The following is a 23,653-nucleotide window of genomic DNA, read 5'->3' on the forward strand; positions in this document are numbered from 1 at the left end:
GATATACAGACAGATAGATAGACAGACAGACAGACAGACAGACAGACAGATAGATAGATAGACAGACAGACAGATAGACAGACAGACAGACAGATATACAGACAGATAGATAGACAGACAGACAGACAGATATACAGACAGACAGACAGACAGATAGATAGACAGACAGACAGACAGATAGATAGACAGACAGACAGACAGATAGACAGATAGATTGATACTTTCACTTTGTGAGCTCGTCGTGTCGCAGCTTCTTCTTCTGTCCATGTGAAGGTTAGTAAGAGACACTTTTCACTGTTTGTTCATCTTGTTAGTTTAGTTCAGTAGAAAGAGCAGAAAACTCTACTAACAGTCAACTGAGAACCAACATGGAGGAAGAGTTTCCTCCATCTTACTGTCAGTGTGTCACTGTTCAAAGTAATCAGAGTACTCACTGACAGTACTCAGAGTACTCACTGTATGATTTCTGTCTGTCTTTATGAGCTCACCTTATCAATGTAGTTGAAGTATGTAAAGTGAAAGTAGTCAGTGTACAGAATGGCCTCTGTCAGTGTTGTATTATTATATTAGTGGATGATTATTATTGATGCATTAACATGTAATCACTACTTTAATGTTGGAGTTGCTGCAGGTGGAGCCAATATGAACTACTTCAAATACTTTTGGCTGCTTGAATGTAAAATAATGAATTCTATTTTATAAACTGATCCCATGTTTGAAAAGTAAGCAGGAAGTAAAGCTGTCAGATAAATGCAGCTCCATGAGGCCATCTAGTGGACTGATAGTAGAAGTAGAGCAGCTGATGGCAGCTTTCTGCTCTCATTCTTCCTCAACACTGACCAATGAGAACCAGCAGCATCTCCTCTGGCCAATAACAAACCACTATTGATCCATGTATTGATTAGTTTGCAATGTGTGACAGTGATGAGAAAAGGCCATCAGTAGTTCCCAGAGTTCACAGTCATGTTTTCTAACTGCTTCTTTAGTCTGAGCAACAGTCCAACAAGCCAAAGGGATTCAACTGACACTGAGAGGAAACAGAGAGAAGCAGCCAATCAGTGGAGAAGCAGCTGATAGTTTTACAGCAGAAATGATGTAAATCAGTGGTTCCCAACCTGAGGGTCGGGACCCCCACTAGTGGTCACCATAGCTTCATGGGGGGTCTGTAGGTCGGCCTATATCTCAGCATCTGGTTCACTTCTGTGAAGAAAAGTCAATGTAAAGTAAACTGTCTAATAGATCAATGACCAAACATCAGGGAAGAGATAAGCATATAAGTATTTATGATAAAAACAATGATAAAAGATACATAACACAGACAAACTGTATAAAAACTTCCAGAATTCATCAGAATCAACTTCAACTTCTTGCAGTTACTGAGTTCAATATTTGGGTTGATTGTACAGATTTGGATATAATATGAAATATGTATAAAATATGTCCCTCAGTCAGGGGTCGTCAGTTTACTCAGTGATAGAAAAAGGTTGGGAACCACTGATGTAAAGGATGAATGAGTGATGATGAGTTCTCAGTGCTGATCAGTGATTGGACTGATGCTTTCAGCTCTGCTCTCAGTGTTTCCTCTACAGACGAAGGTAGAAAGTCTCTGGGAGCTGATGTGGATGTGAATTCAGCAGCAGCTGCCAAGGTAACAGGATTGATTTTGGATTATTGGACTAGCTGCCACTGCATGCTCTGACTGGATATAGTAGACTTGGAAAAAGAGCAACATTTCAACTGTTGAGGAGCTTTTCAAAGTCAGTCAAATAGAAGTGAAACAGCAACATGAAGTGTATTCCTCTAGTCTTCAACCAACCCCACAGACTAAAGAGCATTGTGAATGTCATTTCTTAGATACTGCAGCTCAAAGTGCCAACAACATTTCTACTCTGCATGGAAACTGTCAGATGAGTGGATTTAGTATTGAGCTGAATGAGCCGTTTCCTCCAATCAGAGCTGTGTGTGTTTGTCATGTGACTGAGAGGAATGATGGGAAATAATGTGTGATATCTCCCAGCAGGTTGCTGTGTCTGTGTGAAGGTGTGGGCTCTGCTATGAATCAGTGTGAGGACAGAGAGGAGGGAGTCCCTCCCTCTAAAAGCACTCTGTGTGGGGAACATGACACAAGGACCAAAGCTCAGAGGTGAGATGAGGATCTCTAACTGTCCATGACTCTTCTCCATGTCACAAAGGCTTTGATTCTCCATTTGAAACAAAGACATTTATCTGAGCTAAAGTACGTAGTTGTCAGTATTCAAACAGGGCTGGACAATCTGATCTCAAATCAGTATCAGGAGAAACATTCAGCTTCATAATGAGAAATGTAACAGTAACATGTGTTTGAATCAATCAGAGCAGATTTCCTTCCTCATGTTGCTCACTGCTGATGTTTGTCCTGATTCATTCCAGTCTGACCAGTTCCACATTCTGCTCTTCTGGACTGGACTGGGAGCTGATTGCTCGCTGGTTAGATGTTGTAGCTGCTCTCACTTTAATTATATGGAATTCAGACAGTGTGTTGAAGTGTGTGACATCAGTAAATTGTGTTCAGTAACACGTCCATAATGTCAGTAATTGAAGACATTGTTCTTATTGTCCAGCCCTGTATTCAAACATTTCAAATTATACATCATTTCACAAAGTCTTTGATTCAGTGACAATGTTTCTGAATATGTGAGCTTTAATGAATTTCTTTCTATCAGGATCCATCAGAGACCAGACTGTCCTGAACCTGAACCCAGCTGTGTGTCCATGAACAGTGACTGTTCTGTTGGTCGTATTATAAACTTCAAAGACTCTGTTGATCAAAAGTTGAGGATTTTAAACTGATGGTAAATCAGTTGTGAAATCTCTATTTTTAAATGTTTAAAATGTCTTTTGGTTTGTGTCTGATCAGCTCAATTTACAACAGCCTCACTTTCACAGTGAACAAATAGTTGCAGCAGTTTATAGAAACTCACTGCTTTGACACCACGTCTGTTCCTCTTTTTATCCTAATTGGACCGATATGGTCACTCCACTCCATCATTTCCTCGCCTATACTGCACACTGCACTGAATACAGCTTTAAATTAAATCTGCTAGCAGTGATGGACAGGCCTTTGCGTCATGCTCCAGTGTATCACTCAAATTTCACAGAAATCACATAATGATCGCCATATAAATGGTGAATGGACTGTACATGTGTAGCGCCTTTCTAGTCTTCTGACCACAATGAGTACGACTGAATGTTTGCATGTAGATGTGTTCAGGGTGGGACTCTTGTCAAACGTGCATTGGGTTAGGGTTAAACTTTTAACTCTTTATATAACACTAGCTGTGTTTAACTTTATATATCCTATGGATACAATGACTTTTTACGGACAACATAGAGGTGTACATCTTGTTTATTCAAGGAAGAAGCTGCTTTCACTCCAAACAATGGGACGTGCCGGCATTTTCCACCCCATACCTGAGGAGCTGAGGAGGAGGTGCCGAGGCTGCAGGGCCGGAGTGAAGGTGAAGGCTAGGCTAGCGGCTAGTTATGGGGAATGTGAACTGTCTGACCATCAAGGCGGACGAGCTGGCTGCCCTTGTGAGAACGGACAGGACGTTCAGGGAGTGCAGCTTATTTGCCTCTCTGAAACCTGGCTAACTCAGAACACCCTGGACGCTAATGTGGATCTACCTGGATTCACTACAGTGAGAGCGAATCAGGGACTGTGGACGCAGCGGCAAGAGCCAAGGAGGGGGACTCGCACTGTTTATCAACAACAGATGGTGCAACCAGGGGCATGTTACGGTGAAGGAGATTGTGTGCAACAGAGACATCGAGTTGTTGGCGGTAGGTCTCAGACCGTACTACATGCCTAGAGAGTTCTCCCACGCCATTGCTGTTGGTGTTTACGTCCCTCCGCGTGCGCACGCAGAGACCGTGTGTGACGTAATCCACTCCACCATCGCAAGACTGCAAACTCAACATCCAGACGCATTCGTCGCCATCTCCAGGGATTTCAACCATGTGACACTGGACTCCACCCTGCCAGACTTTCACCAGTTTGTAAGCTGCCCCACTAGGAAGAACAGGATATTTAGTGCAGCAGATGAATGGCATATTTCAAGAGAATCGTTCAAATTGGTATACAAGCATGAAATTTGGCACAGATACTCTCTGAGGGTCACTTTTTGGGAAAAAGGCGTTGGCCACCCAAAAATTCAACATGACGGCCATTTTTTCAAGATGGCCGCTATTTCTGTCAAATGCTCATGTCAATTGTTCAAACAGTGATGTAGGCATAACATTTTGTGAAAATACTCTGTTAAGAATGTTTTTTTGATTGTCCCTCAAATTCAAGATGGCAACAATTTTTCAAGATGGCCGCCATTTCTCTTGAATCCTTACATCAATTTTTCAAATGATGATGCTATCATCAAATTTGGTACAAATATTCTTCAAGGAACATTCTCATGAAAAAAGGTGTGTGCCACTCAATAATTCAAGATGGCGACCATTTTCAAGATGGCCACCATTTTTGTCAGAGCTCAATTTAATGTGTTATGGAACGTCATTACACAACCAGGGCACACCGGTGACTTCACTGCTGTGGAACTCAGCATGGGGTTCAGTGTCAGCTGATCTAGTTTTACTTACACTGTAGTTCAATCCAATCCACTTATTTATATAGCACGATTTTAACAAACAAGGTTTCCAAAGTGCTGCACAAAAAGATTCAATGTTCAATTCACTGTTATTTGTATAGCGCCAATTCATAACAGCTTTACAAATAGAGCAGGTCTAGACCAAACTCCTTATAACATTATTTACAGAGACCCAACAGTACCACCATGAGCAAGCACTTGGAGACAAGGGCAAGGAAACACTGCCTGTTAAAAGGCAGAAACCTAGGACAGATCCTCCGGCTCTAGGTGGGTGGTCGTCTGTCTCGACCAGTTGGGGAGACCGACCAACCAACCGACGGCAGGAGGCTCCACCAGGATCCATGAGAACCTGCAAGACGAGAAAGCACAAGAACTCCGGGGAAGAAGTTAGTAACATGCATTAATGGAACATGAATGAGTGCAGAAAGAGAGAGGAAGAGATTAACAGAGTAAATAGATCACACAATAGAAAGATGAAGTACACATTAGAAAAATAAAAGCAATAAAATAAGTAAAATAAATAAAATAAAATGCACTGCCTGCACACGATAAAATATGCATGTATACACATAAAATCAACGCTCTACATGGTGTCAAAAGCCAAAGAAAAAAGGTGGGTTTTAAGAAGAGTTTTATTATTATTTTAAAATGAGACAGAGAGGAGGCCTGTCTAATGTGCAGCGGCAATCCATTCCAAAGTTTAGGAGCTGCCACGGCAAACGCTCGATCCCCTCTGAGCTTAAGCCTAGCTTTAGGTACTGTCAGGAGCAGCTGGTCAGCTGACCTTAGAGATCGCCTGGGAGTGTAGGGGTGCAGCAGCTCAGAGAGGTAAGATGGGGCAAGGCCATTCAAGGCTTTAAAAGCAAATAAAAGAATTTTAAAATGAATCCTAAAATGGACGGGCAGCCAGTGGAGTGCAGCTAAAATAGGTGAAATGTGGTCACTTTCTTGAGCCAGTTAAGAGACGTGCAGCAGCATTTTGAACCAGTTGGAGACGAGCAATGGAGGACCCACTAGCCCCCATGTAAAGTGCATTACAGGAATCCAGCCGAGTGGTCACAAAGGCGTGGATTACTGTCTCAAAGTGCTGTCTCTGAAGGACTGGTTTGATCTTTGCCAGCTGCCTTAACTGGAAAAAGCTAGACTTCACCACAGCTTTAATCTGGCTGTCAAATTTAAGGTTGGCTTGCGATACTGTGCCAAAGAACCCAGATCAACTTGGGGGGGGGAGGGGGGGTCACAGAAGTGCAACCAGAGACCATGACGTCTGTCTTTTCTTCATTAAAATTCAGAAAATTTAAAGACATCCAAGCTTTAAGGTTGTGTAAACACTTTAGCAGTGGGTCAACAGAGTAGGAATCAGACTTTTTGAGGGGGACATATATCTGGCTGTCATCTGCGTAGCAGTCAAAGAAATGCCATGTTTCCTGAGAATGGAACCAAGTGGAAGTAGATAGAGAGAAAATAAAAGAGGGCCAAGCACAGAGCCCTGTGGGACCCCACATGAGAGGGGCAGTGGAGGACACAGAGTCACCAAGGCTGACACAGAAAGTTTAATCAGCCAAGTACGACCTGAACCACTCCAGTGCTATGCCCCTGATGCCCACCCACTGCTTCAAACGTGAGTCAAATGCAGCAGTTAAATCTAAAAGCACAAGGATAACACAGTCACCAGAGTCAGTAGCTAAAAAGATGTCATTAAAAACTCTTAAAAGAGCTGATTCTGTGATGTGCAGGGTTTTAAAACCAGATTGGAAAACCTCTAGGATATTATGTTCTTCCAGAAAAGCCATTAATTGACTGTGCACAATCTTCTCCAGGATTTTTGAAAGGAAAGGCAGTTTGGAGATAGGCCTGAAATTAGCAAGAACTGCAGGATCTAGAGTAGGTTTTTTAATCAGAGGTTGTACTACTGCATGTTTAAAGGGACCACACCTGAGGTGAGACTGCTATTTATGACTGCAATAACAGATGGTCCTACAGTGGGGAAAACCTCCTTAAATAGTTGAGGGGGGACAGCATCATTTGGAGAACCTGAGGGCTTCAAATGACCAACAACCTCCTGTAAAAAGGAAAAAGTCACAGGCTCAAAATGGTCAAAGACAGCAGAGCAGGGGACAGAGATTGAGGGGTCATAAGCTGAAGGTGAAATTTGAGCCCTAATTGAAGTGACCTTATCAATAAAAAAGTGAAGGACGTTTTCACAAACAGCAGGGGACGCCTCCATACAGGCACCCTGCGGAGCATTCAGAAGTGAGTCAATAGTGTTAAACAAAACACGAGGCTTGTGACAGTTTGACAGGAAAATATCCGAGAAATGTTTTCTTTTAGCATCTTTCACAGTTTTCTGATAATGACGCCAGCAGTCCCTTAACATTTGAAAAGACACCTGCAGTTTGTCCTTCTTCCACTTGCGCTCAGCTCTGCGGCACTCACGTCTGACAGCATGAGTCGTGTCATTTAGCCAGGGCTCAGATTTAGTTTTAGGGCTGCCTGGATTTTAATGGAGCCACAGTGTCTAAAACAGTTTAGCTCATGGTTTCACTCCACCTGCCAAGCTCCTCTGTACTGCATACACACTCAGGAAAGATGGAGTTCTGACTGAAAGCAACCGAGAACTGAAGAGCAGTGTTAATAATGCGACAGCGTTGAGCAGCAGCGCGAGGTTTAACTGTATGACAGGCAAGAGCAGCCTCAAATAATACAGGCATAGGGTCAGAAAACACTGCGTCACATATCTCTAGATTAAAAACTGGCAAACCATATAAGACAAGATCAAGTGTGTGTCCGTGTTCTTGTGTGGTTCTTGACTAGTAATAGTATAGCTAACTTTAGTGTCCCAAATGCTGTCTATAGGCCCCTCATCAATTAGCTAGTAATAGATGTAGTTAGATAGCCGCACCTAAATTGACAGGTTGTGCCAGCGCAGGAGAGCCGAGCCAAGGGTAAGCGGGGCAATACATGACTTGTCCATGTATGCTTACCTGGAAGGTGTACAGATCACACAGGAATTAAATGGCACTGGATGAATGATCGGGCTAGGTGTAGGTGATCCGAACCTAGTTGTATCCCATACCTGAATGTGTACTATGTCTATGATTCAGGTAGTAAAAGGATAACCCCTCTGCCTTAATCAGACAATAAACCCCCAAAATGGCAAATGAAAATCCCATGTCAGCCAAGAGGCCAACTGATTGGATGAAATGTTGTCTTTGTCAGACAGACACAAAGGAACCCCTCCAATCACCACCTACCCATCATGTTTCTCAACATGATGGCTATAAAATGATTGCCACCAACATTCCACTCTTTCACAAGATCAACAAAATGCCAACGACCCTGGACATGGAACAACTGGATGAAGGTGGTAGTAAAGAAGCTACTTTGAGAAGGAACCAAGCGAAGTATCACTACGACTTCGGTTCAACAACACAAAGTTACTTCGTGCCCAGAAGCAATAATCTGATGCTCAATGTAGTGGACAGATCAAGGCCAAACAAAGCGTTGCAGAACCATGATGCAGAAAAGTCTAGATGATCAGGTTTGCTTTCTTTGTGATAACATCTCTTGAATCTGACCTACGTCAGGTAATGACAATGCACCTGAATGACAGACTACATGAATGTGCAAAAACACTGAATGATGGTAAATTTCATGCTTGTATACCAAAGTGAATGATTTTTTTTTACTAATCTGCTGCACTAATTAGACCTCCTGTATGCCAACGTGAGGGAAGCTTACACTGCCACTCCTCTGCCCCCACTGGGAAAGTCTGAGCATAACCTGGTCCTGCTCACGCCAAAAAACAAATCAGAGATCCAGAGACCGTCCACGACCAAATGCTCCTTAAGGGAAATGGTCTGAGGCAACCGAGGCTCTGAGGGACTGCTTTGAATGTACTGACTGGAGCATCCTGCAGGAAGCACATGGTGAGGACATCGAGGGGGTCACGCACTGCACTACTGACTACCTGAACTTCTGTATCGACGTTGTGGTTCCCATCAGAACTGTACATCAAGGACATCCTGAACAGGAAGAAGAGGGCATTCAAGGATGGTGACAGAGACGGGCTGAAGCGTGTACAGGGGGAATTCAAGGTCCACCTGAGAGAGCCGAAGGAGGACTACAGAGGGAGGTAGAACAGAAGCTGCAGCATAATAACATGAGGGAGGTCTGGGATGGCATGAAAACCAGAGGCTGCAAGAAGAAGGGCAACATCACAGGAGAGCGGGATGCTGGAAGAGCAAACCAGCTAAACCTGTTTTTTAACAGGTTTGATACTCCAGTTCCCACAACCAGCGACGGCCCACTTCACACCCCCACCATGTCCATACATTTTCAATTCTATTTTATTTGTATGGCGCCAATTCATAACAGAAGTTATCTCAGGACACTTTTCAAATAGAGCAGGTCTAGACCGAACTCTTAATAACATTATTTACAGAGACCCAACAGTACCACCATGAGCAAGACCTTGGAGACAAGGGCAAGGAAAAACTGCCTGTTAAAAGACAGAAACCTAGGACAGACCCTTCGGCTCTAGGTGGGTGGTCGTCTGCCTTGACCAGTTGGGGTGGGCGGGTGAGTGAGTGAGTGAGTGAGCACAACCAAATGAATGTGTTGTTTAAATTGTCAGGTCAAATTAGTGACACAAAAAGGGAACCCAGTAAGCTGTATAAATTAAATCCTTCTTACAGATGGGCCCCAGACAGTGGAGACAAATTCATCAAGGCTTTGAACTCCCCTGATCTGATGAATTACATATCAATATATAATCAAAATCAATATTTCCCTACCAGAGATGGGGTAAACAAGGCCACTGAGGATATCCATATGATATTTCATAAGGCAGCTATTAGGGCTGACCTCATAAAGCAAAAACAGAGACCTGTTAAAAGGCAAAATACTGACAAATGGTTTGATCAAGAATGCAAAAAAAAAATCAGAAAAGAGCTGAGAAAAATAGCGAATGAGAAACATTGCCAACCGAACAACCCAGCCCTGCGCATTCGATACAGTGAAATTTTAAATACATATAAATACACAATTAGGATCAAAAAACTACATTATACCCAATTGAAACTTGAAGATATTGAGAATGCCATTAACCAACATCAATTCTGGGATATGTGGAACAAGTTCAACATAAAGCAACAGCAGACATTACCCATCCAAAACGGTGACATCTGGAGATCACATTTTGAAAATCTGTACAAAGACATACCAATCAATCAAATTAATTCAGATCAGTGTATTATGATAGAAAAACTCCAAAAATTAGAAGAAACAATTAAAGACAACCAAAACCCCCTTGATTGCGAAATAACCACACAGACAAAATGTCTGAAGCCAAGGAAAGCTTGTGGTCCAGACAGCATTAGAAACGAAATGCTCAAAAGCAGCACCCCAGAAATGCAGGATGCAGTGTTACATTTGTTCAATGTTATATTACAGGCAGGATGTTTTCCCAACATCTGGTGCAAAGGGCTCATTTCCCCCATTCATAAGAGTGGGGACAAATCAGACCCTAATAACTACCGTGGCATCTGTGTCAGCAGCTCTCTAGGTATTCCGCTATTCTGTAGTATTCTTAATACAAGAATAATACATTTCCTTGAGTAAAAGTGAGATTGGCTTCCTCCCAAAACACCGCACCCCCGACCATGTATATACCCTTCACACTTTAATCAACAAACAGGTACAACAAACTAAGAATGGAAAAATTTTCACCTGCTTTATTGATTTCAAGAAAGCTTTCGACTCCATTTGGCATGAAGGGCTCTATTACAGACTTTTAAACTGTGGTATAGGTGGCAAAATGTATGATCTGGTTAAATCAATGTATTTGGAAAACATGTGTGCTATTAAAATTGGAGACAAACTAACTGATTTCTTCCCCCAGAGAAGAGGCGTTCGGCAGGGTTGCAGTCTAAGTCCGGCTTTATTTAATGTGTATATAAATGAACTGGCTGAGTTAGATAAATGCGCTGCTCCGGGCCTCTCCCTCCTAGATAGAGAGGTGAAGTCTCTGTTTTATGCTGATGACCTTGTTCTACTGTCTCCTACTGAACAAGGACTACAGCTACAGCTGGACGTAGTAGAAAAGTACTGTCAGAACTGGGCCCTGGCAGTAAACATGAAGAAAACCAATGTCATGATCTTTCAAAAACGCCCCAGGTGTCATGAGAACAAACACCAATTTACCATCAATAATCATGTCATTGAACACAGCATGAGTTATACCTACCTTGGTATAACCATAACAGCATCAGGGAGTTTCAACATGGCAGTGAATGCACTAAAAGAAAAAGCTTGAAGAGCTCTATATGCAATTAAGAGAAAATATTATAATTTCCATATTCCAATAAAAATCTGGCTTAAATATTTGATAGTGTCATCCAGCCCATTGCGCTGTACGGTAGTGAAGTATGGGGTCCACTCAGTCATCAGAGCTTTACCCGTTGGGACAAACATCCAACAGAATCTCTACATGCAGAATTCTGCAGATACATTTTACACGTACACAGAAACACACCAACAAATGCATGTAGAGCAGAATTAGGCAGATACCCACTGATAATTAACATTCAGAAGAGAACACTCAACTTTTTTAACCACCTGAAATCCAGCCCCAGAGACACCCTCCACTCCAAAGCCCTCCAAATCCAAGAGCTGAGCCCAGAAAAGAGTCCCCTATGTCAGTTGGTACTGAGGCTAACTGCCCCCTCTCAGACACACTCTGACCAGCCTCACAACAACACTGCTCTACAAACAGTAATCAGAGTAAAACAAATGATAGCACAATGTAAAGAAAGCTATCTGGACCATTGGGAAAAAACAACTAAAAGCCAAAGTAGATTGGAATGTTATCTTGCCCTTAAAATAGATTATGAATTAGCAGAATATCTCTCTACTGTCAGAGATAGAAAGCAGAGACAGATCCTAACCAAGTACAGGCTCAGTGACCACAAACTGCCGATCCAAACATGAAGACACAAAAAATCATGGCAACCAAAAGAAAACAGAAAATGTGGTCACTGTTGGACAGGTGAGGTTGAGACAGAGATGCACTTTCTCCTACAATGTACAAAATTAAATGATACAAGCAAAATTTATCTTCAGTTCAGCTCTTTAGTACCAGATTTCAAAGAGCTGAACGACCTCTCCAAATTAAAAATACTCCTGGAGAAGGAGAGCGGGCACACCTTGCTGCCCAGTATGTATTAACATGCCACAACCTGAGGGACAGTGAGTGATCGAGGCACACACACACACACACACACACACACACCGTATATAACTAATATAATATTCATAATGTACATATCTTTCATATTGTTTATATGATATTTTTACTTATTGTATTTTGATGCTTTGCCAATATTGTTTTTAAAAAAAAACTTTCATGCCAATAAAGCCCATTTTGAATTTGAAGAGAGAGAGAGAAAGAGAGAGAGAGAGACAGAGACAGAGACATAGAGGGAGAGAGAACGAACAGCAACAACTAAACTAATAGTAGTGACTGATGATGAACATGACAACAGCAACGATGGGGGACAATGAGCAGTGACAACAACAACAACAGTAACCGTAGCTATAATAATACTTATAATAATAATAATATCGGTGATGTTAGCATTGGCAGTCAAGCAGGACCATGGTAGGAGGCTCCAGCAGGATCCATGAGAACCTGCGAGACGAGAAATCACAAGAACTCCGGGGAAGAAGTGAAGTTAGTAACATGCATTAATGGGACATGAATGAGTGCAGAAAGAGAGAGGAAGGGAGGAGCTCAGTGCACCATGGGAAATCCCCCGATAGTCTAGGCCTATAGCAGCATAACTAAGGGATGGTTCAGGACTCACCTGATCCAGCCCTAACTATAAGCTTTATCAAAGAGGAATGTCTTAAGCCTACTCTTGAATGTGGTGAGGGTGTCTGCCTCCCGAACCACAACTGGAAGCTGGTTCCACAGGAGAGGAGCTTGGTAACTGAAGGCTCTGGCTCCTGTTCTACTTTTAGAGACTATAGGAACCACAAGTAGCCCAGCATTCAGAGAACATAGTGTTCTAGAGGGGTAATAGGGTACTATGAGCTCTTTAAGATATGAAGGGGCCTGACCATGAAGAGCTTTATAGGTGAGGAGGAGTAAAGTAAATATAATTTCAACCCAGTTACATATACAAATAAAATTGAATTCAATTCAATGAATAAAAAAATGCTCTAAGGTCGGTCTCTGTTGTCTTCAGTTTGAGGCCCCTGTTGTAGAAAATGTTTCACAAAGTCTAGAAAGCTTCCTCTGACTCAACAAATCAAAAACTGGGATTTTTAAAGAGAGTCTGAGAAATTTCTCCCCAGGTAACAAAGCAGTATATTGTTAACTGTATTATTAATTAAAGTTCTGGGCAGGAAGTCAGACTCTGGTTTCTGCTTGATCCTCTTCCCCAGTAGTCCAGATAGAAGAGAAATCCAGGTCACAAAGAGGGGCGAGTACGACTCCTCTGAACTATCAGAATCCAGTCTGCTGTCAAACCAACTCTGTACAAGATTATTTATTTTGCTTTGAACGCAGCTCAGTCTGAGACTCAGTCCAACCAGTTAGACTGCTTACACACACACACACACACACACACACACACACACACACTCAGTGACGTCTCTTCATTTTATCTGAAGTTGAACTTGAAGCATGAAGCTCCTTTTCTCCACAGAGCTGCTGAGGACAGAAGAGAGCTGCACACTGATGAAGTTCATGGCTAAAAGTTCAGTAAGTGGAGCTCTGATTGGTTGAAATGGTTTCTGCTCACATTGATGGTGAATGTGTGATTGTTTAAAGTCTGTGCTGCTTTCAAACAGTCGTGCTCTCTTTGAATGATGACTCTGTGATGAGGAAGATGAGTTCAGTCTGATCTGGGGTCTGATGTGGTCCACAACAGTCAGGACTTTTATTGATGTAGAGGGGGAGGCAGCAGGCGGTCCAGCACTAGGACCCAGCAGGGATCAGACTGACCCCCACCTGTTATTAGATGGTATTTTATTGGAGATGAACAGTTTGTATTTTAATGAAATTCAACAGAAACTATTTGACAACTTTTGCTGGCAGACTTTTAACAGTTTTTAAAGATGTTTTTCTGTGTTAAAGGGAAACTGAACAGGAGAGAAGACATTTTGAATGAATGTGTGTCTTTGTGTTCTTTAAGGGTTAGGGCCTTCACTGTAAAAACAACTAAAATCAAAACTGAAGATGTGCCAACAAACCAAGCCTTTCTCTCTGCTTCAACTTAACCTTTGATATCTTGTCATCAGTGGTGGAACGCAGGAAACCCAGTTTCAGGTCTGTGGTTGCTGCCAGCTGCTGGTTTGAGGAGAGGAGGAGGAAAAGAGGAGCAGACAGAAGGAGGTGTAGAATAGTTAAACTCTTCACTGCCATCCAGTGGTCAAAGTCAGTTACTACAACATCGTTTTTATTTCCATGAAGCAAAGCAGTAAAATCCTCAACATCAGCTCCAGGAGGCCATTTATATTCATCCATTTATTCATAGAAATAAATATGAAATAAAGTGTGATCTCTCCCAGCAGGTTGCTGTGTCTGTGTGAAGGTGTGGGCTCTGCTATGAATCAGTGTGAGGACAGAGAGGAGGGAGTCCCTCCCTCTAAAAGCACTCTGTGTGGGGAACATGACACAAGGACCAAAGCTCAGAGGTGAGATGAGGATCTCTAACTGTCCATGACTCTTCTCCATGTCACAAAGGCTTTGATTCTCCATTTGAAACAAAGACATTTATCTGAGCTAAAGTACGTAGTTGTCAGTATTCAAACAGGGCTGGACAATCTGATCTCAAATCAGTATCAGGAGAAACATTCAGCTTCATAATGAGAAATGTAACAGTAACATGTGTTTGAATCAATCAGAGCAGATTTCCTTCCTCATGTTGCTCACTGCTGATGTTTGTCCTGATTCATTCCAGTCTGACCAGTTCCACATTCTGCTCTTCTGGACTGGACTGGGAGCTGATTGCTCGCTGGTTAGATGTTGTAGCTGCTCTCACTTTAATTATATGGAATTCAGACAGTGTGTTGAAGTGTGTGACATCAGTAAATTGTGTTCAGTAACACGTCCATAATGTCAGTAATTGAAGACATTGTTCTTATTGTCCAGCCCTGTATTCAAACATTTCAAATTATACATCATTTCACAAAGTCTTTGATTCAGTGACAATGTTTCTGAATATGTGAGCTTTAATGAATTTCTTTCTATCAGGATCCATCAGAGACCAGACTGTCCTGAACCTGAACCCAGCTGTGTGTCCATGAAGAGTGATGACTCTATGGGTCGTCCTATAAACTTCAAAGATGGCCGCCACTCTGTTGATCAAAGGTGAGGATTTCAAACTGATGATGAAAATAAAATGATCTGTTTTAATCAGACTCTTAGTTGTGAAATCTTTATTTTTAAATGTTGTTGTTGTTGGTGTTGTTTGTGTCTGATCAGCTCAATTTACAACAGCCTCACTTTCACAGTGAACAAATAGTTGCAGCAGTTTATAGAAACTCACTGCTTTGACACCACGTCTGTTCTTTTTTTTTATCCTAATTGGACCGATATGGTCGCTCCACTCCATCATTTCCCCGCCTATACTGCACACTGCACTGAATACAGCTTTAAAATACACAGTGAAACATGTCTAAATCAAACACTGACTTTATAGAAATCCCAAACAAGAACTGCCTGCATACCAAGCAGCTGGAGGTTCTAGGTGCCTTGCTCCAGGGCACTTCAGCAGTGTACAGTGAGGGAGAGAGAGCTCTATGGAGGGGTTGGTGAGAGCTGTTGGCAGTGAACCAAACTGAACTGTTGATTCTCAGTGGGATCAGCAGGACTAGTAAACCTTTACCACTACAGGGAGTCATCAGATTCACTGTTCACATCCAAATATCACTTCATGGACCTTTACCTTGTGTTTGTCTCTGTGTGGACAGACATAATGTGAGCTCATTCTTCATGATTCCTCCACAGAGTGGACCAGGAGAGCTCAGAGGTTCCCAGTGGTCAGTCTGCCCAGCAGCATCAAACACACCTGGACTCCATATTTATGGTCTGTACATGGACAACAACTACTTTTACATCAATTGTGTTCACAATAATCTCCATGCTGCACTTTTTAGACCAGTGGATTGTCTGTCTGTCCAACATGGATCTGATGTTTGCTTCCATGATTTGACTTTGATTGAGTCATTCATATAATATTCTGTTCCAGCTGCTGGAGGACAACATTGTCACTTTTGTGAAGAACGAGCTGAAGAAGATCCAGAAGGTTCTGAGTTCAGATTACCCAGAATGCTCAGAGAGTCAGAGGCAGGATGAGGAGGTGTTGGACAGTGAGGATGAAGAGCAGAGGAGGATAAGCAGAGAGGCATTTCTGAAGATCACAGTGCACTTCCTGAGGAGAATGAAGCAGGAGGAGCTGGCTGACTGTCTGCAGAGCAGTAAGAGGATTTCTCTAAAGATTTAACTCGCTGGATAAATGAGACATTTACTGATGTCTCAACAGAAGGACCAAAATATATTCACATAGTCATTCTCTGAAGGGAATTAAATGCTGAAATATTTCTTTGACTCATGAATTGTCCTTATTTGTGTCTGCTCAGGAAGTCATTCTGGAGTGTGTCAGCGTGAACTTAAATCCAACCTGAAGAAGAAGTTCCAGTGTGTGTTTGAGGGGATTGCTAAAGCAGGAAACCCAACCCTTCTGAACCAGATCTACACAGAGCTCTACATCACAGAGGGAGGGACTGCAGAGGTCAATGATGAACATGAGGTCAGACAGATTGAAACAGCATCCAGAAAACCAGACAGACCAGAAACAACAATCAGACAAGAAGACATCTTTAAAGCCTCACCTGGAAGAGATGAACCAATCAGAACAGTGATGACAAAGGGAGTGGCTGGCATTGGGAAAACAGTCTTAACACAGAAGTTCACTCTGGACTGGGCTGAAGACAAAGCCAACCAGGACATACAGTTCACATTTCCATTCACTTTCAGAGAGCTGAATGTGCTGAAAGAGAAAAAGTACAGCTTGGTGGAACTTGTTCATCACTTCTTTACTGAAACCAAAGAAGCAGGAATCTGCAGGTTTGAAGAGTTCCAGGTTGTGTTCATCTTTGACGGTCTGGATGAGTGTCGACTTCCTCTGGACTTCCACAACACTGAGATCCTGACTGATGTTACAGAGTCCACCTCAGTGGATGTGCTGCTGACAAACCTCATCAGGGGGAAACTGCTTCCCTCTGCTCGCCTCTGGATAACCACACGACCTGCAGCAGCCAATCAGATCCCTCCTGATTGTGTTGACATGGTGACAGAGGTCAGAGGGTTCACTGACCCACAGAAGGAGGAGTACTTCAGGAAGAGATTCAGAGATGAGGAGCAGGCCAGCAGAATCATCTCCCACATCAAGACATCACGAAGCGTCCACATCATGTGCCACATCCCAGTCTTCTGCTGGATCACTGCTACAGTTCTGGAAGATGTGTTGAAGACCAGAGAGGAAGGAGAGCTGCCCAAGACCCTGACTGAGATGTACATCCACTTCCTGGTGGTTCAATCCAAACTGAAGAACGTCAAGTATGATGGAGGAGCTGAGACAGATCCACACTGGAGTCCAGAGAGCAGGAAGATGATTGAGTCTCTGGGAAAACTGGCTTTTAAGCAGCTGCAGAAAGGCAACCTGATCTTCTATGAATCAGACCTGACAGAGTGTGGCATCAATATCAGAGCAGCCTTAGTGTACTCAGGAGTGTTCACACAGATCTTTAAAGAGGAGAGAGGACTGTACCAGGACAAGGTCTTCTGCTTCATCCATCTGAGTGTTCAGGAGTTTCTGGCTGCTCTTCACGTCCATCTGACATTCATCAACTCTGGAATCAATCTGCTGGCAGAACAACAAACAACACCCTGGTGGTCTAAATTATTTAAGGACAAACAGAATCTAAAACATCTCCACCAGAGTGCCGTGGACAAGGCCTTACAGAGTCCAAATGGACACCTGGACTTGTTCCTCCGCTTCCTCCTGGGCTTTTTACTGCAGACCAATCAGAATCTCCTACAAGGTCTGCTGAAACAGACAGGAAGTAGCTCACAGACCAATCAGGAAACAGTTCAGTACATCAAGAAGAAGATCGAAGAGACTCCCTCTGCAGAGAGAAGCATCAATCTGTTCCACTGTCTGAATGAATTGAATGATCGTTCTCTAGTGGATCAGATCCAACAGTCACTGGGTTCAGAAAGTCTCTCCACAGATAAACTGTCTCCTGCTCAGTGGTCAGCTCTGGTCTTCATCTTACTGTCATCAGAAAAAGATCTGGATGTGTTTGACCTGAAGAAATACTCTGCTTCGGAGGAGGCTCTTCTGAGGCTGCTGCCAGTGGTCAAAGTCTCCAACAAAGCTCTGTAAGTACAGACAGAGTTGAATTTCTGTATTTTTACTTAAATACTCTTTTCGACTTAGAGAGATTGTAAAGACATTATAAATCACCTAATTGGGAACTCCTCACTAGCTGATATCATTTTTACAGAACCAGTTTAAAGTGTTCTTGTTTTTGTCTGAGTGATAAAGTGCTGGTCACAAATGTTTTTTTTCTTATTGTTGCTTATTGTCTCTTCAGACTGAGTGACTGTAACCTCTCAGAGAGAAGTTGTGAAGCTCTGTCCTCAGTTCTCAGCTCCCAGTCCTCTAGTCTGAGAGAGCTGGACCTGAGTAACAACAATCTGCAGAATTCAGGACTGAAGCTGCTGAATGTGGGACTGAAGAGTCCACACTGTACACTGGAAACTCTCAGGTCAGGATTCATCAACTCGTTCAAGTGATAACAACTTTAAACCTGAATTATGTTAATGAATAAAATTGTCTCAAAACATTGTTTTGGTTATTTAGTTTGAGTTCCTTTCCTTGAACATGTTTATTAAGTAATGTGTTATTTTGTGTGTTTGCAGGCTGTCAGGCTGTATGATCACAGAGGAAGGCTGTTCTTCTCTGGCCTCAGCTCTGAGCTCCAACCCCTCCCATCTGAGAGAGCTGGACCTGAGCTACAATCATCCAGGAGACTCAGGAGCAAAGCTGTCTGCTGGACTGGAGGATCCACACTGGAGACTGGACACTCTCAGGTATGAGGAGGATAAATACAGTAGTAGTAGTCAGGTGACAGTTTTCCAAAGGAGGGAGGAAAGGTTAGGAAATTTTCTTCTTTTTCTTGTCAGTGTGGTCATGCTGCAGGTTTGTGGCTCATATCATAAATATTTTGGGATATTGTGATGGATGTCATCTGCCACTAGTGTGTGTTACCTTTTAGTTCAGAAAGAGAGGATGAATGGTAGAGAAGGTCAGAGACAAAGGTGCACAGTAACAACTACACTAATAGAAATGACTGATGATGATGATGAACATGAAAAGATGATGACAACGACAACAATGGGCAATAATAATAGTAACTATAATAATGATGATGATAACAATAATAATAATAATAACAATTAAAGCTGCAAGCAGCGTTAGGTGGGACCTCGCACTCCACGCAACTCGGGTGTGCTGCGGCCGCGTAACGTGCCGTCGTAACATGTGCAGACTACAACATGAAAATTTCATGTAAATCAGCTTAAAATCGCCACTCAGGGCTTACTTCCTGTTGCCACTAGGTGGCGCTATTACTATGTCTGAATATTGTCATGTAGACATGATCAGGGCGGGACTCTTATCAAACACGTGAAGTTTCATTGAAATCTGACCACATACACTGAAGTTATGAGGACGTGTTCAGGGCGAGACTGTTACAGAATATATGTTAAGTTTATTGGAGATTGGACAATGCACGCTGAAGTTATGAGTATTGTTTTATGGCAAATCGGCTGAATTCCACAAGTCGTCACTGGCACGCGGTTTGACGTAAGGTCACAAATAGCTCAACTTTCATCTACAGTTTGTATGACCACAGAATTCAAAATGGGCAACTTTGAAGACATGCCACAGATATGCCCTTCAACGTACAGTCTTAAATAGCACAACTTTTAATCAGCACCATACTTTGACTGTATAGACCAATTTTGAAGCAGATCCAATAAATTCCCTAGGAGTAGTTTGTTCAAATACAACGCGAAAAGTTCGCTGAAAGTGAAAATGAAAATCAAAATGGCTGACTTCCCGTGGGGTTTGAGGTATGGGTCCAAGAGGCTTTTTTGTACGTCTTGGCACACATCACGTGCCTACCATGTTTCATACATATTGGTGAAACGTGGCGCCGGAGCTGCTTTTTTAAAATCCTGTAGGGGGCGATACAAACACAACAAACACGATTTTTGGTATGTGAGCTACAGGCACCACTCTACACCTATACGGTCTCCGCACAGGGATTTACACTGCCACCAGTGGCGGATTGTTGATACATTTATTAGTGAGCCTCAGGGAGCCATGGGCAAGCATCTTACCAAGTTTCATTCTAATCACACGTGCCGATGCGGCGATATAAACTTCTTCATTTTAAAGAGCGCCACCTTGTGGCGATGGCCTGAAATTATGCACGACGCCTAAGGAGGGAATGGGTGATTCTAGGGTCAGAGCTTTAGGGGTGCTGAGCACCCAATGAGCCCCACTGCCACCACCCACCCTTTTGTCACACAAAAACAAAAAATATGTCTATCGAAAAATAACTTTATCATTTTAACATTTGTTCAACTAACTCCAAAATCCAGATTTTTGTTTTCTTTTTTTGGAGACCTTTCCAGAACACCAGCTTTATTGTGACAGTTCACACAGACAGCCCCCTGTAACAAACACAAAACCTTCTTCACTCAGCTGGTTTTCCTGACCGTTAACTCCATGTGCCTCCTTTTGTATCAACAGTCATTAGATTAGATTAGATTCAACTTTATTGTCATTGAACAAAGTAACAGGTACTTGGACAAAAAAAGTCATCTTCTGTAAATAATTTACAAATGGCCATCGCGAACCTACTTGGTTGCACACCTGTCTGAACTTTCATAAACCAATATGCGCATCAATAATTAATAATAAAACAAGAGCACATCACATCAAGAGCAAAAAAAAAAAAAAGGAAAAAAAGAAGGTAAAACCAAAAAGTCCAAAGAATCCAGATTATTTACCCAGGTCTTAAAATACTTAGAAAGTAAAGATATAAAAAAAGAAAGAGGTCTTTGAAAGTACTTCCCCTGAATCCCCATTTGGCTCTTCCATGTATGCAGGTAATAAACTCTACTTTGGGAGAGTTAATCTATGTCTCCGCACTTTGATGGTGGCAAACCTGTCAATGACCCTTTGGTGTTCAATGTTTTCAAGCAACTCCTTCTCAATAGACATCACAGCTAGGTGCTGGAGTCTGCTTTGGCCTGGGGTCCTCCTGAGCCATGTATGGAGCCGACGCAAGGCACTAAAAGACCGCTCACACGTACAGCTGCTAACTGGTATTGTCAAGGCAACCTGCATAACAGCTTTCAGTGAAGGGAACATTTCAGAATCTAGGAGTCTGTACACTGCTAGCATGTCCTGAACTGTACCAGCCTCACTCTTGCGCTTCAGAAAGTTTTTTGCAACTATCACTTCCTCTGAATTAAGTCCAATATGGTAATGCAGAGCCAGTGTTGTCAGATGAGGCTCAGACAAGAAATGGCCTGAGGTTGGACTGCATGCCTGAATTCCATTGAGCACCTCCTCATTCACACCAGAAAACGCCTCTCAAGTTCACAAATCATTCGGTCCAGACAAGGAAACAAAAGTTTCCTCCTGAGATCTTCAGACTCCGAGGAACCAAAGGTTTCACTGCCTGCCCCACAAGTTGACTCAACAACATATTCATCCATTCTCTTTGTCTTCCGCCTCTGTCCTGAGGATGATTCTAAGACTGCTATCTGGTTTTCCTCACACATAGCTTTTGTTCTGGAGTACAGGTCTGCAGCAGTGGTATCACTGCGTTTCTGCTTCATGGTGTCAGTCACTGCATTTTTGTATGTCACTGCTTGGGCAATGTCAATGGTCTCCTTCTGTAGGTATCTGTGTAAACCTGCTGTTACAGACAGAAGAGTGTGGAAAACCATCAGCAAATACACTGAGGAGAATTTACTGAGTTTTGCCCTTAATCCAACTGCTGTCGGTGTCTTGATTGTGGAGAGGCACTCAGTGATAGCAGGGAAATTATCAATGATAGCAGGGAAATTATCAATCACTGCAGTCACTGAATGAAGCTGGCATGCCCAGCGTGTAGTTGACAACTGCACAAGTTCTCTTGGCTGCAACCCTAACTTCTTTTGAGTGTCTATGAACTTACGGTGGTTTAAAAGGGAGACACTAAAGAAAGAATGGAGACTTTCCAGCATGTTGAAGAACTCGGTGGCTTCAGAGACAGCTTTGCATGTCTGGCATAAAACAAGATTTAACTCATGTGCATAGCAATGCACATAGATTGCCTCAGGGTGCTTTTTTTTTAAATGGGTTGTACACCCCCAACATCCCCACTCATGACAGCTGCCCCATCGTAGGTCTGTGCCACACATTTCAACTGATCAATTCCCTTCTTTACCAACTGATTTTCAATTGCAGCTGTTATCGAAGTAGCATCAAACTGTGACACCTCTGTAAGGGCTAGGAACCTTTCTTTGACGGCACCCTCAACAGACACGTACCTGACACAGAGTGCCAACTGTTCTGTCTTTCCATCCCTGGCCACATCAGCCATAATGGCATACATATTGGCTCCCTTTATCTCACTGATGATATTTTCTGTTAGTTCTTGTGAACAGCACTCTATCATCTCATTCAGATGAGAGGCACGTGGTGTTTGAAGGGGCTGTGTATCTCTGCAAGAAGGGATCAAATTTGGTCAAAAGTGACATGCACTCTAGGAAATTGCCTTTGTTGTGACTCTCATCTGTTTCATCATGACCTCTGAATGCTATGCCTTGCTTCCCCAAGAAGCAGGTTACTGCCATAATACACTCTAGGTACTCCCTTCTTTTGTTAATTTCAGTGACACTTGCTGCCTCTATCTGCTCTACAACATTCCCTTTTGACAGGCTTGCTTTGTAGCTGTTCCAACAAACAACACTGTCCTTATATGACTGTGTTGTTTCATGTTTTTGAAACTTGCTAAGTGCCTTTTGCCAGTTATTAACTCCATCATTAACAAGTGCATCCTTTCTGACATTTTTGCCAAATACCCTACAAGGAAAGCAGAAAGCAGCATTTTGTCTAGCTGAGTATTCCAGCCATGTGAAACTTTTGAACCACTGTTCTTGAAAGGCCCTTTTTTGTGTGCCAAACTGAGTATGAGGGTATTGAGACAGCTTTACCTGTTTAGGACCAGTGTCCTTATCCCCTAAGTTTGAACAGCTTTCTTCTGTCCCTGCTGCTTTGGCTTGGTGGTCTCTATGTTGCACTCTCTGTCTCCCTCTCATCCCTTATGGACTCTCCCTGTTCTTCTCCTCCTCTTTAATATGAAAAAATGTGGTGTAAAATAATATGTTACAAAAAGTAAATGTAATATAGGCTACTTAATGCCAATAAGTTAGTATAGGAGTATGAGTAGTTACTGTTTTGCTTGCCACTATTCACTATATGTCAATTTATTGTTGTTGTTTCCTCACCTGGTTCTTCCTGCATGCTCTCTCTTTCCCTTTCTCCATCTCCATCTTTCTCTCTTTCCCTTCGCACTGACAATCATACACATATATATTGTAGGCAGGAGAGTTGAGGTCAGTTTGTCATGTCACAAAAATGTTATGGAGACCATTTACAGATTCTAAGGATATGATCAAAAGGCACACAGAGGTGTGTCATTTTAAATATCTTTATTATTATTATTATTATTATTATTATCATTATTATTATTGGGCTTAGAAACACAATAGTCTTTTAAATCACAAATTCATTTCACAAGAGAAGCTGTTTTCTCCATTGTGGGTTTTAAATTTAAAAAAATAAAAAATAAAAATAAAAGCAGGGGACCATTGC

The 23,653-nt window shown here is 42.4% G+C and overlaps 1 protein-coding gene across 14 annotated transcripts in view; it reads left to right on the top strand.

Annotated features, from left to right (window-relative positions):
- Nucleotides 1-164: 164 nt before the first annotated feature.
- The window catches only part of LOC127361272 (NLR family CARD domain-containing protein 3-like), a 29,734-nt gene continuing 6,245 nt past the window's right edge, over nt 165-23,653 (top strand). Inside the window, exons 1-9 of one of the 14 annotated variants that reach the window (XM_051395777.1) lie at nt 165-273; nt 1,576-1,648; nt 2,018-2,143; nt 14,899-15,015; nt 15,655-15,733; nt 15,896-16,124; nt 16,287-18,090; nt 18,306-18,479; nt 18,634-18,804. In XM_051395777.1, coding sequence (XP_051251737.1) covers nt 2,055-2,143; nt 14,899-15,015; nt 15,655-15,733; nt 15,896-16,124; nt 16,287-18,090; nt 18,306-18,479; nt 18,634-18,804 — 2,663 coding nt within the window. In that variant the 5' untranslated portion in view covers nt 165-273; nt 1,576-1,648; nt 2,018-2,054. Of the gene's footprint in view, nt 274-1,563; nt 1,649-2,017; nt 2,144-13,291; nt 13,405-14,213; nt 14,340-14,898; nt 15,016-15,654; nt 15,734-15,895; nt 16,125-16,286; nt 18,091-18,305; nt 18,480-18,633; nt 18,805-23,653 lie in introns of those variants that run through there. The other 13 variants (XM_051395784.1, XM_051395776.1, XM_051395782.1 and 10 more) reach the window with 13 other exon arrangements.

Source organism: Dicentrarchus labrax, unplaced genomic scaffold (genome assembly GCF_905237075.1).
Source record: "Dicentrarchus labrax unplaced genomic scaffold, dlabrax2021, whole genome shotgun sequence".
Taxonomy (NCBI): domain Eukaryota; kingdom Metazoa; phylum Chordata; class Actinopteri; family Moronidae; genus Dicentrarchus; species Dicentrarchus labrax.